The 18,897-nt window shown below is 40.8% G+C and overlaps 1 protein-coding gene across 1 annotated transcript; it reads right to left on the minus strand.

Annotated features, from left to right (window-relative positions):
• Window positions 1-575: 575 nt before the first annotated feature.
• On the minus strand, window positions 576-16,864 carry LOC113153603 (NACHT, LRR and PYD domains-containing protein 14-like). Its single transcript, XM_026347283.2, has 11 exons — window positions 14,838-16,864; window positions 14,132-14,256; window positions 13,638-13,748; window positions 11,935-12,045; window positions 9,449-9,527; window positions 9,031-9,259; window positions 6,980-8,783; window positions 6,708-6,881; window positions 6,220-6,390; window positions 4,867-4,913; window positions 576-2,079 (listed from the first exon to the last, which is right to left on the minus strand). Exons 2-11 carry the CDS (start codon window positions 14,218-14,220, stop codon window positions 1,526-1,528), a joined length of 3,369 nt encoding a protein of 1,122 aa, XP_026203068.1. The 5' UTR covers window positions 14,221-14,256; window positions 14,838-16,864; the 3' UTR covers window positions 576-1,525.
• Between the last annotated feature and the right edge of the window lie 2,033 nt (window positions 16,865-18,897).

Here is an 18,897-nt window from a genome sequence, read left to right on the forward strand (position 1 = left end):
AAACACTCACATAAAGGCAGGTTCAGGTCAGGCAGGTCTGGTGAGGGGAATCACACAGAGACAGGGTAGAAGGGGTGCAGGTCCAGGAAGGGGCATTAGACAGATACAGGTCCAGGTCTGGTACTGTGAGCAGGGGGAATGACGGGGAATAAACAGAACTCACAGCACCTGGGGGTCATGCCAGAGACAGGGTCCAGGACAGACAGAATCCGAAAAATCCAAAATGGCAGTCCAATTGAAAACACTGGATAGTTACTCAAGGGGTGAGAATAGACTATATGGCAGAGGAGAAAGGTGAGCAGGCCTGGATATGTAGTGTGGGGGAAACCAGGTGTAATCAATTAGGTGGGTAAAGGTAATCAGACTGGGAGGAGGAAAGTTGTCAAAATAAGGGCATGGGGGAAATACAGGCAGCAACGAGGCTGGTTTGAAAAGAACTCTCCTTCATCTTATTAGATGAGATGGATTTCTGAGGCACAATCCAGACTTGTAGTGGATGATGTGAGTCAAAAGGTACTGGTCATTGTGGATGAGTCTATGCCAGTTGCAGAAAAAACAACAAGTGCAGAGTTCGATTTCCCACAAAAGATTTTATTAAACAGTTTTGACAAGCGAAATGCAGAACAGAGGGTATGCAATGAGACAAACGGAACAAATAAAAAAACCTAAAAAAGGAGGAGAAAACAAAGGGACTCTGCAAAAGTCAGTAAAACTAGAGACTCGCTGGTCTAAGAAAGAAAACACAGCAAACGGTGGAAATAAACACAAACACAAAGAAAACTGTTCGCTGGAGCTGACTACTGAAAACTGAAGCTGGTTGGAGCAGGGAACTGTAACATTAGGACCCTGAACCATAGAGTGCAAAACATCCCCACCTCTACAGAAGCCCAATTGAAGGATTGGTTGCCTTTAACAAGGCAGCATCCTGTTCCAGAAAAAGAACAATGGAACAGCTGGAGTCCCAGGTCCAACACAAAAACCTGGTCATCCCTTACATGGCTGGGGTTTCAGAGAAGCTGAAAAGGATTTTCAGAAAAAACTGCATACCGGTCCAGTGAAGTGAAGAATGCTCTGAGCTGTACATTGGAGAAACCAAACAGCCGCTACACAGAAGGCAGAACACCTCCGTGAATCAGCTGTGTACCTTCATCTTAAGGACAACGGACACTCGTTCAAGGACAATGACGTGCACATATTGGACAAAGAGGACAAGTGGTTTGAGAGAGGGTTGAGGGAAGCCTCTTTGAAGTAGAAAACTTTGGCTGGAGCCATTTTCTAGTTTCTAGTTATTTCCATTTTCTTTTCAAGTTTGAACAGGTTTGCTAAAGAACTTCCCATAGCCAAACTTTTCCAGATAGTTAAAAGAGTCATCATCACCATTTTACAAACAGTTAAACAGATGATGATCAAAGTGATAAAATCATACAAATGAATGTTCAGTGTTTGAGTCTCAGACAGATCTGCTTCACAGTGAAGAGTATATGTGATAGTGAACAGAGTCTACTTTGATTTCAGCACCAGACCTTCAGTCAGCAGAGTTTCTGTCCACAGAAGAGACTCTACACAGAGACACTGAGGAACCCGGCCAGATCCTGAACCCGGGATAAGGAGGTTCAGTGAATGTGGTGTTGAAGGTGTGGAGGTGGATCAGTTTGTCAGAGGAGACTCTGTAGAAGGACAGAGTCCCAGCAGGACAGTCAACATACACTGATACTCTGTTAGAGACAGAGGAGGAGGAGATGGATGTTACTGTGTTATTGTGACAAACAGAGTAACCATTGTCAGAGCAGAACAGACTCCAGGACAGATTATTTCCTCCAAACACACAGTCATTACTGTCTCCTATTCTTTGGATTCCTTTGTAACTCACTGATATTTCAACATTTCCTCTCCACTCGACCTCCCAGTAACAGCGACCAGTCAGAACATTTCTACACAGCAGCTGAGACCAGTAGTCAAATCTGTCCCGATGATCAGGATATGACTGATCCCTCTTCACATGTGTCACCTTCCTGTTGTTGTCAGACAGTTGTAGTTTTCTGTTTACTGTGTTTGGGTCCAGTTCCAGTTCACAGGCATCTGATTGAGAGACAAGACACAATGCAGCTGCAGTTTATCATCTGTCGATTTCTCAACAACTAAAGTAAATCAGTGACATTTCAGATTCAACTGGGAACAATGTTTGACTCCATTTAAGTGAAATTAAACAATCCAGTTAGAACAACCTCAACAGCGATGTTCTGCTTTGTTTCTGCTGTGGAGCCAAGTAAGACAGCTAATGGAGATCCACATCAAGAAACACATGGACTAAAAAAAGTCTCACTAAGAAAACTGGCACATCATCTTTCACTGCAGCACAAAGAAGCTATGAACCCTCTGCTTTCTAAAGCTCTTTTTACCTCCACTAAAGAGCTCACATTTACAGTGGTAAGAAAAAGTATGGGCACCCTTTGGAATTTCATGGTTTTCTGCATGAATTGGTCATAAAATGTGCTCCGATCTTCATCTAACTCAGAACAATACAAAAACACAGTCTGCTGAAAATAATAGTACACAAACATTATATGTTTTCATGTTTTTTATTGAACATAACAAGTAAACATTCACAGTGCAGGGTGGAAAAAGTATGTGAACCCCTAGCCTAATGACTACTCCAAGTGCTAATTGGAGCCAGGAGTGAGCCAACCTTGAGTCCAATCAGTGTGATGATATTGGATGTGTTGCTGAAAGCTGTCCTGCCCTTTAAAAACACACACCAGTTTTAAGTTTACTGGTTTCAAGAAGCACTGCCTGATGTGAACCATGCCTCGCAGAAAAGAGCTCTCAGAAGACCTACGATCAAGAATTGTTGACTTGCATGAAGCTGGAAAGGGTTAAAAAAGTATCTCCAAAAGCCTTGATGTTCATGTGTCCACGCTAAGACAGACTGTCTACAAATGGAGAAAGTTCAGCACTGTTACTACTCTCCCTAGGCGTGGTCGTCCTGTAAAGATGACTGCAAGAGCACAGTGTAGAATGCTGAATGAGGTTAAGAAGAATCCTAGAGTGTCAGCTAAAGACTTACAGAAATCTCTGGCACATGCTAACATTTTTGTTGACACATCTACAATAAGGAAAACATCAAACAAGAATGGAGTACATGGGAGAACACCACAGAAGAAGCCATTGCTGTCCAAAAACATCTACATCCCCTCCCGTCCACTGTGCTCAACCAGTGAAAATGACTAAATGTAAATGCAAAAAAAATATTGCAAAGTTTGACGTTTGCAAAAGAGCACCTGGATGTTCCACAGCACTACTGGCAAAATATTCTGTGGACAGATGAAACCAAAATTGAGTTGTTTGGAAAAAACACACAACACTATGTGTAGAGAAAAAAAGGCACAGCACACCAACATCAAAACCTCATCCACACTGTAAAACATGGTGGAGGGAGCATCATGGTTTGGGGTTGCTTTGCTGCCTCAGGGCCTGGACGGATTGTTGTCATTGATGAAAAATGAATTCCAGAGTTTATCAAGACATTTTGCAGGAAAGCGTAAGACCATCTGTCACCAACTGAAGCTCCACAGAGGATGGGTGATGCAACAGGACAATGATCCAAAGCAACAAGTAATTCAACAAAAGAATAGTTTCAACAGAACAAAATACACCTTCTGGAGTGGCCCAGTCACAGTCCTGACCTCAACCTGATTGAAATGCTGTGACATGACCTTAAGAGAGCCATTCACACCAGACATCCCAAGAATATTGCTACACTGAAACAGTTTTGTGAAGAGGAGTGGTCCAAAATTACTCCAGGTCGTTGTGCAGGTCTGATCTGCAACTACAGGAATCGCTTGGTTGAGGTTATTGCTGCCAAAGAAGGGTCAACCAGTTATTAAGTCCAAAGGTTCACATACTTTTTTACTATTTTTACATGTTATGTTCAATAAAAACATGAAAACATATAATGTTTGTGTACTATTATTTTAAGCAGACTGTGTTTTTCTATTGTTGTGACTTAGATGAAGATCGGAGCACATTTTATGACTAATTAATGCAGAAAATCATGAAATTCCAAAAGGTTCACAAAGTTTTTCTTGCCACTGTACATGCAGGAGCCTCATAGACACAAATGGACACAGACACAGCCTCAATCAGTAGGAGACTCAAAAAACACACAATTGGTCAAATTGGCAACAAGACAAACCAACAATGTTTTCTCCTGAAGATTCCATCTCTCAGCCTATTTTCCATTTCCAACTTATCACCTGCAGCTGGCTCTAGAAACCATGTGGACGCTTCTCTGAAGTCTGTGTGACATGCTCACATGCTGCTTCTACAAATACCAGCTGATGCATGAACAATGGAGGGTGCCTAGTATTTGTGTGTATGTTTTGTCCATGTGGCCTCAGCTCTCCCATTCAGGGAGGAACTGGAAGGTAAATCAACCTCAACTCACTTTACTCTACTGTTCTACATGAATTCTCATGTGAGGTGTTTCTGACTTGTAGCTTTTTCAACACTGACTTATTAAACACATCCAGAAAGGAAAAGTGAAGCTACTTTAACACAACTTCTATCAACTGTGAAGTACCAGTTTACCAGCAGCACCTGAAGGCAACAAAACTCCTTTGTGTCTGCTCCACTGTTGAACGTGTTGATGAGTTTGGTTGGATCACTGTGTTCACTTTGTTGTGTTGGTGGATTTGAAATGGATTGATTGAAGTTTGATCCGAGACAACACAGCTGCACATGTTCCACTAGATTTTGACATTTTTTAACTAAAGTACAAAGATGAATTTCTCCAGAGATTCATTCAGGATTTAGCTTCTGGTTTTTGTCTGTGTGTCTGGAAAGATGTTAGAATTCAAACACACTCACACTTCGTCAGACCAGGTTTCAGTTTCTGCAGGCCACAGTGGTCCAACCTGGAGGAAGAGACAAATTCAGAATCAGCTTCATCCACCTTCACTCACAACCACCATGAAACATGAAGCAGAGTTCCTCAGTTAGTCAGAGAAACAGTGGGAGAGCTGGTCTGTCTATCTGTCCATACCGAGACTCTTTGGCTCTAAACATCTTCATCATCAACATCTTTGTGTTATGCTCTTGTACCGGTTCCATTATATTGTCTAATTCCCTGCACAAAGCAGAGGAAATAACGTAGTGTTTTCCAGGCTGGGGGTCTTAATCTGCTGCTTAAAACTGTTTCTGATGTCATGATAAACAGGTTGATGTTCGTCCTTTAAAACAGCCTGAAGCGTGTTGGACAACCTTCTACTAGAAACTGATATGTCTGTCTGACCCATTAGCTCACTCTCCTATTCGATACATTATCAATCGTGTCTTTGTCTCTTTTCTTCACATCACCCATGCACATAACACACACGTCAAACATCTTCATAACACCAGAATCTTAAATGAATTGAACTTCTTCAAGCAGTAAGGAGCAGGTTTCTCTTTTTTTATGATGTAGTCTACATGGAGACTTCACCTCAGTCTGTCATCAGACATCACACCCAGATATTTCTACTGTTCTTCTCATTAACTACAGACCCTTTATATGTTTCTTTTGGTCCCAAGATGTTTTTCTTACAGAGTGGACTGAGCCAATGAGAGGTGGACTAACAGCAGGTTAGTCCAGAGTCAGTCTCAGTCCTCGACACGGCTGTAAACAGTCTGTGTGTAGTCTTCTCTCTGGTATTCGAGCTCTGAGCTTCTTCCTCTCTGTCTCCCTCTGTCTGTTTCTCAGATCAGAGCTGTTAGTTTTCATTATTCAGTTGCTGGTCCTTCTAACCTGCCCAGTGTTTTGTCTGCTGCTTGTTGTTCTTTTCTTTCTCTCCTCCTTCCACTCATCCCACTAGAAGAAGATGGCCATCCAGCCTGAGCCTGGTTCTGCTGGCAGGTTTTTTCTGTCACAGGGAGTTTTTCCTCTCCACTGTTGCCTATTGCTGCTCAAGGGAGATTTGTTGTTTTTTTTTTTTCAATTAATTCTGGTCATTAAGGTCTAAACCTTATTACTTGAAGTGCATAGAGACAACAGAACTTTACTTACAATGTAAACTTTCCACTGGACCTGTGTAACAGTCTTTTAAAAGCAGATCAGGATCAATAATAAAATTATTTCTTCCTCCTCTTTTGGTGTCTCTCCAGTTAGAGGAGCACTAGGGGACCTCATATGTAGGCTAAACCTAAAAACAGCCCTGTGTGAGAGAGTCTGTTGTCTGTGTTTACCTGAGAGTGTCCAGTCTCCAGTGTGGATCCTCCAGTTCATCACACAGCTTGACTCCTGAGTCTCCTGGATGATTATAGCTCAGGTCCAACTCTCTCAGATGGGAGGGGTTGGAGCTCAGAGCTGAGGCCAGAGAAGCACAGCCTTCCTGTGTGACCAGACAGCCTGACAGACTGAACACACACACACACACACACACACACACACACACACACACACACACACACACACACACACACACACACACACACACACACACACACACACACACACACACACAGGTTAATAGATCAGCTTAGGCAGGGTTAATAATGTAAGTGCTGTTATTGTTAGATAGATAGATGTTATTAAAGAAGCAGCTAATGAGAAATAAAAAGAAATTCTGTGAATTTAAAGCTACAATAGGCAACATAATGGTCTGTGAGACTCAAAATCAATCCACTCTGTTCCATCCAACCCTACTTCTCTCTGCTCATAGCTGAATCCAAACCTGAGAATTTCCAGTCTGCAATGTTGTTTCTCCAGTCCAGCAGACAGCAACTTTACTCCTGAATCTTGCAGGTCATTGTTACTCAGGTCCAGTTCCCTCAGACTAGAGGACTGAGACCTGAGAACTGAGGACAGAGCTTCGCAGCTTCTCTCTGAGAGGTTACAGCCACTCAGTCTGAAGAGAACCCAGCAAAAACAAAAGAAACATATATTAAAATGTTCCGTTTAAAGTAAAGGATAAGAAGAACCTGGGCATGTTCTATGTTCACCTACAGAGCTTTGTTGGAGGCTTTGACAACCGGCAGCAGCCTCAGAAGAGCCTCCTCTGAAGCAGAGAATTTCCTCAGGTCAAACACGTCCAGATCTTTTCCTGATGACAGTAAGATGAAGACCAGAGCTGACCACTGAGCAGGAGACAGTTGATCTGTGGAGAGACTTCCTGTTCTCAGGTACTGTTGGATCTCCTCCACTAGAGAATGATCATTCAGTTCATTCAGACAGTGGAACAGGTTGATGCTTTTCTCTGCAGACAGATTCTCACTGATCTTCTCCTTTATGTACTGGACTGTTTCCTGACTGATCTGTGATCCACTTCCTGTCTGGGTCAGTAGACCTCGTAGGAGAGTTTGATTGGTCTGTAGTGAAATACCAAGGAGGAAGCGGAGGAACAAGTCCAAGTGTCCATTTGGACTCTGTAAGGCCTTTTCCACAGCACTCTGGTGGAAAGGTTTTAATTTATGTGTGTGTCTAAAAACTTTAAAAGACTTTGATGTTGATTGTTCTTCAGACAGCAGATTTACTCCAGAGTTGATGAAGGTCAGATGGACATGAAGAGCAGCCAGGAACTCCTGAACACTCAGATGGATGAAGCAGAACACCTTGTCCTGGTACAGTCCTCTCTCCTCTTTAAAGATCTGTGTGAACACTCCTGAGTACACTGAGGCTGCTCTGATATGGATGCCACACTCTGTCAGGTCGGACTCATAGAAGATCAGGTTTCCTTTCTGCAGCTGCTTAAAAGCCAGTTTTCCCAGAGACTCGATCATCTTCCTGTTCTTTTTATTCCAGAGTGGATCTGTCTCAGCTTCTCCATCATATTTGATGTTCTTCACTTTGGTCTGAACCACCAGGAAGTGGATGTACATCTCAGTCAGGGTCTTGGGCAGCTCTCCTCCCTCTCTGGTTTTCAACACCTCCTCCAGAACTGTAGCAGTGATCCAGCAGAAGACTGGGATGTGACACATGATGTGGAGGCTTCGTGATGTCTTGATGTGGGAGATGATTCTTCTGGCCTGCTCCTCATCTCTGAACCTCTTCCTGAAGTACTCCTCCTTCTGTGGGTCAGTGAACCCTCTGACCTCTGTCACCATGTCAACACAGTCAGGAGGGATCTGATTGGCTGCTGCAGGTCGTGTGGTTATCCAGAGGCGAGCAGAGGGAAGCAGGCTCCCCCTGATCAGGTTTGTCAGCAGCACATCCACTGAGGTGGACTCTGTCACATCAGTCAGGACCTGATTGTTGTGGAAGTCCAGAGGAAGTCGACACTCATCCAGACCGTCCAAGATGAACACAACCTGGAACTCTTCAAACCTGCAGATTCCTGCTTCTTTGGTTTCAGTAAAGAAGTGATGAACAAGTTCCACCAAGCTGAACTTTTTCTCTTTCAGCACATTCAGCTCTCTGAAGGTCAATGGAAATGTGAACTGTATGTCCTGGTTGGCTTTGTCTTCAGCCCAGTCCAGAGTGAACTTCTGTGTTAAGACTGTTTTCCCAATGCCAGCCACTCCCTTTGTCATCACTGTTCTGATTGGTTCCTCTCTTCCAGGTGAGCCTTTAAAGATGTCTTCATGTCTGATGGTTGTTTCTGGTCTGTCTGGTTTCCTGGATGCAGTTTCAATCTGTCTGACCTCATGTTCATCATTGACCTCTCCAGTTCCTCCCTCTGTGATGTAGAGCTCTGTGTAGATCTGGTTCAGAAGGGTTGGGTTTCCTGCTTGAACAATCCCCTCAAACACACACTGGAACTTCATCTTCAGCTTAGACTTGAGTTTACGTCGACACACTGCAGCATCAGTTCCTGAATGAAGAAAGAAGAAATGAAATCAGTGAGTGGATCCTTCAGAAAATCAGAGAGTCTCAACATTTGATTGTGTCTGTAGAGTTTTTCTTCGTCCATCAGTTTGATCATCAGTGGAGGATAAACAGCCTCTGATCTGATACAGATGTGTGCAGCATATTTACAGCAGAGTTTGGAAATGGAAACCTCTCTCATGTTGTTTCCATTTCCTCTTTCCATCACGTTCAATCTGTTCAAATCCTCTTACTGCTCTGCAGACAGTCAGCCAGCTCCTCCTGCTTCATTCTCCTCAGGAAGTTCAGTGTGATCTTCACAAATGACTCTCTGCTGCTCCTCCTCTGCTCTTCATCCTCACCATCCAACACCTCCTTATCCTCAGTCTGACTCTCAAAGCATTCTGTGTAATCTGGTCTCAGCACCCTCTGGATCTTCTTCAGCTCGTTCTTCACAAATGTGACCATGTTCTCCTCCAGCCGCTGGAACAGAATGAGAAGAGAACATTTAATTTCAACTGGTAGAAGACAACATGTGATTCATGTGTCAGTCTGAAGACCTGCTGGTCTGAACAGAGCAGCATGGACTCTGTTGGGACCTGGATGATTGGTTAGTATTCAACCTGGGTTTCATGTAGTTCATGGTCAAAGTGTGATTGTACATGTACAGACCTTAAATACAGAGTTCAGGTCTGGTTGATGCTGCTGGTCAGACTGATCCCTGTGAACCTCTGAGCTCTGCTGCTGAACTCTGGGAGAAAATATAAAACTTTAGATAAGACTTTAACCATATTTGCAGCCAAACTAGTGATGGTGGAGTTTGTTCTGTGGTGTCAGGTGTTGTGATATATCTGCCTTCCTGATTTCAGGAGGTCATTTGACACCTGTTGATGATCAGGTGATTGACTTTTTCTCTTTTTATCTGACCCTTGGTTGAACACTGATCTTCTTTTCTGTCTTTTGTAGAGCATGATGTTCTTTACCTCGACATCATCATCTGTCACAACATCAGATCATTTCTACAGTTTATCTTCATATTAACCCAAAACACAGAGGTTACATGTTGTAACAGCAACGATAACGACAACAATGAAATTGAACGGCAGAGACTGAGGATCAGGCTTCTTCCAAAGTGGGCCCTCCTGCACCTCAGAGCCTTGTACCTGCGACCTGAGGGCAGTGGAGGTAGATGTTCATTGAGTGTGTGCGGGATGGTGTTCTATTGAAAAGAGCAGTGTGTTTAATGGCAGATGACTGTTGGTGTTTTAATGAGGAAAACTGTAGCTGTGGAACAATGGAACTGCAAAATTCCTCATTTTAGGGGCATATTGGTTTCAGACACATTCCCTCACAGTCTTACTGGGTAGATGCTGAACTTCTATTGAGGATCAGTTACAGTGGACGTGCTGCAGCTGGACGCTCACCAATTAGCTCAGGCTACAATTAGTTTGACTATTGTTTTATCAGATGCTGTTCAAATTTAGTTAGTTTATCTGAACTACAGTACCATCATCTTCTGCTGAGGTACAATCAGTTACTGTAGTTAAGTTAGACTTTATACGCAGTTCATTTAATTTTAATTTTAGACTTAGAAGAGATTGTTTTTGTGATTGCTGACTTACCCACTTAAGAACATTTACATTTATCTGTATTTTACCTGCAGATACTAACATTTCCTGACTTGTTGACATGTTTCTGTGGCTGTTCTGTTGTTTCTTTGTGTTATTGACTTCTATTCTGTATGTGACACCTGACATTAACTGGATCTCAGCAGCAAGAAAAGAGCTTTGTAGTAGCATTTGTCCACTTAAATGTATAAAGATTAATGTAATTAAATATATTTTCAGAGGCTGAAAACTGTTGAGATGTTTAATAGTAGAAATATTTACTTGTTTCCCACATGTCATGGTTTTGTTGATGGTGTATTGTTTGATTTCATAAGTAGATGTTGAAGGAACTACTTTCAGACCATGTCCTATGTTAACTCTTAAGCTCAGTGTCCAGTATAGTAATCCATCATGTCGACTAAAATAGATTAATAGCACCAAAAAAGTGACGTTCACAAAGTGAAGAATCTATGGGCAAAGCAGTTTTTCCTTAAACAGTTAGATTTTTTAAAATTGCTTTGGAAGCAGAGAATATTTAATGTATGTATAATGGACTTTTATTTTATTAACATCACGTAATATTTAATATTATTGTGAATATTACTTGTTTCAATTTGTCAGAGTCATTTCTATATATTTCACGGACGACTAAAAGAAGTTGGCCTGGTCAGAAAGTTAGTAACATCTGGAGCAGAGTTAATGCATCAGATTAGCCTTCTGGTTTCTTCAGCTGATGCTGTGTACAATTTAAAGGTATGCAGTAACATGAACTCAATCCAAGATCATTTGCTCCTTTTTTCTGACACAGTCAAACCCAACATCACTTTTTAAAATAGCATTAAACAGGTTCTATTTCAAGTTTAAGGTTATTTTAGAGGATGGACTTTATTGTATTATATTAAAACACAATTCAATAAAACAGCAGTTTGAACAAAGGTTTGACATTTGCTTTTGATTTCCTGATGATTGTTGATTCAGTATTAAACCTTTCACTGTTTCATTTACTGCTGTATACTCTGTCTGTTGAAGGGCAGCGACCGAGGGACCCCTACATTTTGGCACAATAACATTCTTGATGACTGTAGTCATTCTAATTTTCGGGTTTTGTTTATGCTACAAACTTAAGCATGTTTCAGAAGCTCTCCATTGAGCTTGACGTCTTTAAAATGTTTGCCGAGTCCCAGTCTGCAGAAAAAAACCTGTAAGATTTTAGGTGCTGTGTTGTCTGTTAATGAACCAGTCTATTGTGACTTAATAAGAGGTTTTAATTGGAAACTGTAAAGAATATAATAAAGGTGCAGCTGACAAAGTCTTTGTATACAGTATCTTAATGTTAGAGTATTTTATTTAGGAACAAAAAGAAGGCTTCATATTAGAAAATGCTATGAGAAACTTATAAGTGATATTTAAGTAAAGTTTACAGGATTTAAGTAAAGTTTACTTATTTTATAAGTAGTATTCATGCAAATGTAATTTAGATAAAATGAACATTTGAATAAGATTTGGACCAGGACAACCAGATTATAACAAAGTTCAGTTTTAAATTCTTACCTTCTATCAACAGGTTGTTCATCTTTAAAGGTAAGAGGGTTCTCCTTTGACCGGTCACTCCTCATGGAGACCCCACTGGGTTCAGGACAGTCTGCTCTCTGCTGCTTCATCCTGATACAAACCAACAAGTGACAAATGAAAAGTGGTTTGAAGCTGAAAACAGACGAAGGAGAGGGTGGTTTTATTGTTATTAGCAGCTCAGTTCCATACATACAGTGCCTTTAAAAAGTATTCACCTGCTTGCATCTTTCATCCTTTTCTTGACAGTATAGATCAATCATGATCACTAAAAGTTGGTGACTTTGACCAAAAACATTATATAATGTCAGTAAAAGAATGAAACATCCAAGGGCGTGAAAACTTGTTATAGGCACTGTATTTATGTCATCTGTTTAGTTAGTGTAGAACAGGTTAAGATATTAGCTCTGTTTTTATAGTTCAGGGTTTAGTTTTATTTCATAAAGCAGAATAATAATTTGGACCCTAACTGTTCATGTAAATGAACAAACATGTTTATAGTTTATTCATTTTTAATGACTTTGAGAAGATTTCAACTCATTTTGATTCAGAGATTTAACTGAAAGCAACTATAAGGTGGCAGTTCAAGAAGCGGGGGGTGGCCAGAAAAAGAAAAATTGACCTGCCCTCTCCAGGTTGGAGGAGAGTTCCTCCCTCAAGTGGAAGAGTTTAAATATCTTGAGGTCTTGTTCATGAGCAAGGGAAATATGTAGTAATGCGGTTGGTGTATAGGTCTGTCATGGTGAAGAAGGACCCCTAGAGATAGGGTGAGGAGCTCAGGGTGGAGTTGGGGGTCCTTCACATCGAGAGGAGTCAGCTGAGGTGGCTTGGGTATCTGTTTCAGATGAGGAGGCTTTGGGGAAGAACCAGGACATGGAGGGACTATGTCTCTTGACTGGCCTGGGAATGCATTGGTGTTCCCCCAGAACAGCTGGAGGAGGAGTCTGGGGAGAGGGAAATCTGGGCAAATATGCTTAGACTGCTGCCCCCGCGACCTGGCCCTGGATAAGCAGAAGAAGATGGATGGATATAAAACTATTTAAACTGCTACATGGTAATCAGACATTAAAGAAGCTAAGTCAAAGACTAGCTCTCTGTGCTCTCTGGGCACGAAAGCTGCAGTTACTTGCTGATCCACTGTCTGCTCTAAATCAACAAGATCAGGTTGATTCATAGATTTGTGACAGTCAGAACACAGAGGAACACAGAGAAGGAAGTTGACACTGAAAGACTTGAACTTTAGAAGATCTCCACTGAAGTCCAACTGTTGAAGCCTCATATGAACCTTAGCTACACATTAGAATCCAGACTGTGGATTTTGGCTCCATCACTTCCACTGAAAGGTCTTTAAGAAGAGATCCCTCTGTGTCCTGTATGAACAGTAGGAATGATCCCACATATTAAAACCTGGTTCAGAGATCACATGGACACCTGACTGCTGTTTGAAGACACACTTGAAGAAATGGGAACTCTCATTCAAGGTTGGATTGTATTTTATACTGGAGAGATTTTTATTCTGGTTTCAACATAACTTAGCATAAATCAGTTAGTTTGTTAGTAAAGATGTTTTTACAGCCTAACTATGCAGGTAGTTCAGTCCTAAAACAGACCACGAAGATCTGGACTAAGGCTTGATTCCTGTTCTCAGGAGAATCAGAAAATAAAGTTCAGTTTGAAACTCTTACCTTCTATCATCAGGTTGTTCATCTTTAAAGGTAAGAGGGTTCTCCTTTGACCGGTCACTCCTCATGGAGACCCCACTGGGTTCAGGACAGTCTGGTCTCTGCTGCTTCATCCTGACACAAACCAACAAGTGACAAATGAAAAGTAGTTTGAAGCTGAAAACAGATGAACTGTGAGCAGACTGTCAGCAGCTGAAATGTTGGAAGCAGATAGAGAATCAGTAAGAAGACAGTGGATGAGGAACGTTCTCCTGTTCCTCAACATGGACTCTGATCAAAGATGCTGTCTGATCTTAGTGGAGGAGTTGACTAATCAGTGGTTGGACTCTTTGTTCACTAAGACAGTTCAGAGTTCATCATTAGTTCTTCTAAGATCTTACTGAGGAGCTGAGTGGCAGATGTGACAGTGAGTGGGAATAATGATGGAGCAGTGATTGTTGGAGTGCTGAGCTCTGACATGGAGAAGAGTCACGGACAGTTAGAGATCCTCATCTCACCTCTGAGCTTTGGTCTGGCTCTCATGTTCCCCACACAGAGTGGTTTTAGAGGGAGGGACTCCCTCCTCTCTGTCCCCACACTGATCCATAGGGTCCACAGCTGCTGGCAGAGCTGACCTCAGCCTCTACAACAAGGTTTCACCACAGGACACATTAGTTCTCCTTCATGTCTCTAACATGTTCCAAATCCTGTAGAAAACAGTGAAGCAGCTGCTCTTTCCATCAGACACACTGAGCAGGTCCATCTAAGGACTCTGCAGCCTTGGGGACAGTCCACACATGGACTGTGCTAAAAGCTTTCGGTCAAACCAAGTCTGTCTCAGAGCTGGAAGACGCTTGTGTTTTGGATCAAATCCACCTCTGACTAGTTGATCCTGTCAGACCAGTTCTGACACTCGCTGCATGTTTCACTGATGATGTGGCTCAGATTACAATCAAACTGCTGCTGGTTCTACCTGAGAACCAGTAACAGGAAAACATGCAAAACTTTCTCGGCCCACTATCTTTTAACTCAGAGAGAAACTGGGAAGAATCAAAATGCTGGATAAAAACCTGGAGGATTCAATGGATCTGATGAAACACAGGATCAGCATCAGAAACATTTCTACTCTCTAGTCAAACAGTAGAACAGTGATACAGCACGGGAACGGGATCAAAGTGATCCTGGTAATCAGACATTGACAGATTTCTCTGGGAGGATTCTCACCTGCTGAACTCACTTCAGACACTTTCCAGCTTCATGTGAAGAGGAAACATTTGGAGAGAAGAAGCTGCTCGTTCTCCCTCGTCAGTCCTGGTGTCTGTAAGTGATTGATTTGAGGACGTCGTCACACTCTCAGAGCTTCAGAATCCAAGTCAGAGCGTCAGAGGGATGTTAAAACCGGTGGAACCTGTGTCAGAAATTCCTCATCAGATGATAGAGTTCTACTATCTGTCCACTAGATGGAGCCAACAGAGCTCAGAGACTCTAAGTCAGTAACAGATACAGGAAATGGAAAATATAGGAGACCCACCACTAATGATGCTGCACGAACACACTGAACTGGACCTGAATGATGTGGAGTCTGTGTCAAAGGAGCTGCTCACTACTGGAAAGCTCTCTGTTCCTGTTTGATCCCCTTCGACATCTCTCAACTCAACTCTAGGAGAAAAAGCTGACACGAGACCAGAAATCCATTCAGAACCCAAAGTCCACATTTGATCAATTGATCCTTTGGTTTGGAATCTATGTCTGATCTGATGTTTCTACTCTCTGAGACATAACAGCCCGGTCTCAAATCACAGCACAGACTAATAAAGGGCGGCTAAGAAAACACAAGGGGAATTACCTGCAGCTGCTCCAACAGTGTCATGTTGATTTCCACAGCATCATTCATCAGAACAACAACAGAGTGCTCTTCTACTCACTCTGCTGACAACACTTTCTTCCTTTTATTGTTTTTTTGTGATCAGCAACATGCAAACATTGTTGATATGTAAATATTTTATTTTATGTTTTAATATTTTCAGTTACATTTAGTAAAAACACATTAAATAATGTTTAGTTGTCATGGGGGCTTTAAAAGTAAGTGCAGAAGTTCACTAGTGGAATTGGTTTAAACCTAATGTGACATCTGCAAAGAAAAACATGTAAAAACTTGTAAAAACGTAGGAAACAGTAAAAACAAAGTTTATTAATGCTTCACATCTTTGTTTAATTATTATTTTAATGTAAAGTCATTTACACCAGCCTATTTTGCACATAAGCAACTTTTGAATAAGAGACAGCAAAGTTCATTCATTAAAACTCATGCAAACCAATAGATGCGTTTTCATCCACATCTTAGTGTCATGTTATTAGTAATGTTACTGATAAAAAGTCCTTTTCCCCTGAAAAGTGTGTTTCTACTAAACAGCAACAGAAACAGTAAAAAGCATGTTTTATCTCAGCTGTAAAGTGTCTTACCTCTCTGGTGGTCAATGTGGGAAAGGACACAAGAATGGATTCTGTCCTTCGAAAATATGATTCATGATCCACTTTATGTAAATGTTCAGTTGTTTTGTTGGTTCTGTTCCATAAAATGAACAGTGGGGTAACAATTCATGAAAAGCAGGAATTCACAGTTTCCATCAGAAATTTAAATACGTCTTTAAAACATATGAAAATTAAGGAGGAGAGAATTAGGAGAGAAGGTGTGAAATGAAACATGCATAAACACAGTGTGTCTGAAAATGAATGTTTCATTCTTTTTGTGTTCTGATTAGAAGAAAGCTTGATGTATTCCCTACAAACAGTGTTCTGTCAGTGCTGAAGTTCATCTGCAGATTCTTTTATTGAGCCAGTTTTTCTGACACACTGTATCTGACAGACTTCCTTCAAATGTTCATCCACTGGTTTTTAAATCTGACGTGAATCATGAAAACTATAAAAATAGGTTTTATTGATCAATTCCACTTAGTGGCTGAAGTTAACATCCAACATTTTGAACTGTCTGACTGCAGCCTACCTGTCAAGTATCAGTGGTGGAAAGATCTGAGTACATTTACTCAGTTACAGTAGAATACAACATTAAGATACTTGTACTTTGAGTGTTTCCATTTGATGATGCTTTGTACTTTAACTGCACTACATTTCAGAGGAGACTCTTGAGAGGCACATTACTACTGAAAAGAGAGTAAAGAAACATCTAATAACATTTACTCAAGTACTGCACTCACGTACTTTACTGGAGTTTGGTACTTTTACTGGAGTTTGGTACTTTTACTTTTACTCCACTACTATTTTCTGACTTTTCACAGATGTATTCTAATAAAATATAATCAACTAATAAATGATGTATACTCCATGTTTAATCATGTTTATTTAATTAAATCAGTTCCATTTTACCAGTGGAGCCATTTTCCTTCCAGGTCTCTGTAGTAACAGATAGATCATCTCCATTTTTTTTGTAGTTCACTGTATTTTTCCTCTTTGAAGGTTTCTCAAACAAATGTGGCCTAGAATTGTGCATTTAGTTCATCCTATTGTAGTGGAGTACTTGTACATTTGAAGTACAAGTTAGAGCATGTACTTCAGCCCAACACTGGTGATGTTTACACATGAATACACAAAACAATTATTAGTCAATAATATATCATTCTGCAGTACTTTTACTTTGGGTACTTGAAGTATACTTCATGATCATCTTTATCAATACACTTGAGGCCTGAAGATATTCGAGTTCAGCAGAAACTTGGTTGACCATGAGGTGAACTAATAGATTTGATGCCACAGTAACTTCACTAGTCTTTTTCTAATCTTCTAGTCTGTCTAGACTACAGTGAATAATAAACTGACAAGCTGAATACTGGGATACATACTTATTAGAGTTCAGACTGAACCTTATTACTCTTCATTCCATCAGAATCAGTGTATTCTCAAGGTTCAGGTTCAGTTGTATGTTGATTGTATGTTACACTTTGCATTTATTTGAGAACTTTTTTTTCCAGATTAAGATTTTATATAGAAAATATAAAAAAGAAATTAAAAAGCTCCTAACCTTTAAGCTAGAAACAGAACATTAAGTGAACTTATTTTAGTTCAAACAAAGTCATTTTATTAAAGCAGCACTCAAAATAAATGGTTGGTTAACAATCAAATAAAATATACACAATCAATTCTTAAGAGAAACAATAAAAAACATTTTTTGATAAAGAAGAAACTTTCTATTTGTAGGTCTGACATCTAAAATAGAGACAGATTACAGTATTAATTCTAGAAACTACACAAAAAATCAAGAAACAACAACAACAAAACAAACAAAAAACAGACACAGTAAGAATGTTTGGGATGTTCCTGCATTTCCACAAACAATGACTGATGAGTATAATGAAATGAACTGCCTATAGAAAAATTAAAGATGGTTTGAATTCAGAATCAAAGCTGGTCTCCATTAGAATTAGCCAGATTCTTTGGGACATAAACCTTGTAGTTGTGATCCAGGTCTAAGTTAAATGGACAAACAGATGATCAGGTGTGTTTTTCTATCACACTTGATTCCATTCTTCCCCAAGTTGGTTCTAATCAGAGTTTTGTCATTCTGCTGATGGCCTCATTCACTACACCAAAGAGCTGAAACACACAGTCGTACCTACTCCGGTCTTCAGGTTTGACCTGATCCACACTTGTCTGGAAGGTTTCATCATGGTTGGGCAGGATATCTCCATCTCTCCATCTTTCCTCCAGAACATTGAGGCTCTGCCAGGGTAGAAACCTGGAGGGTGGCAGCTGACTGGAGAGGAGGGAGTCTTCTGGAGCAGAGACACTGAAGGAGGATCTGGACAAGAGGAGAAAGTAAAAGAGAAGAAGATAATGGAGGTAGAAGAAGTGAGGAATCGTGACCAGGGTGGAGAAAGAAGAAAGCCAAAGATTAACTATCGACACCGGAAGAGAAAAAGAGAAACGGATGCATCCAGATATTCCCTTGAAAACAGAAATGGAAACCTGGTTCTGGTGCCAAAACAAACGTCAAGGTATCACCACATGTATTAGTCTGTAAATCAAGAATGACAAAAACTGTTTCACAGCAGCCAAACTGTGCTGTTCAGTGAAACAACAATCTTTCTATTGTGACGTGAATATAATGCTGTGAACCTCTTCATCTACAGTTTAATCTGTTGTCTTGCAAAACAGATGAAATGAACTGATAGCGCTGTATTATGGTAAATGGTAAATGTTCTGCACCCATTCACCCATTCACCCATTCACACACACACACACACACACACACACACACACACACACACAC

Source organism: Anabas testudineus, chromosome 11 (assembly GCF_900324465.2).
Source record: "Anabas testudineus chromosome 11, fAnaTes1.2, whole genome shotgun sequence".
Lineage (NCBI taxonomy): Eukaryota > Metazoa > Chordata > Actinopteri > Anabantiformes > Anabantidae > Anabas > Anabas testudineus.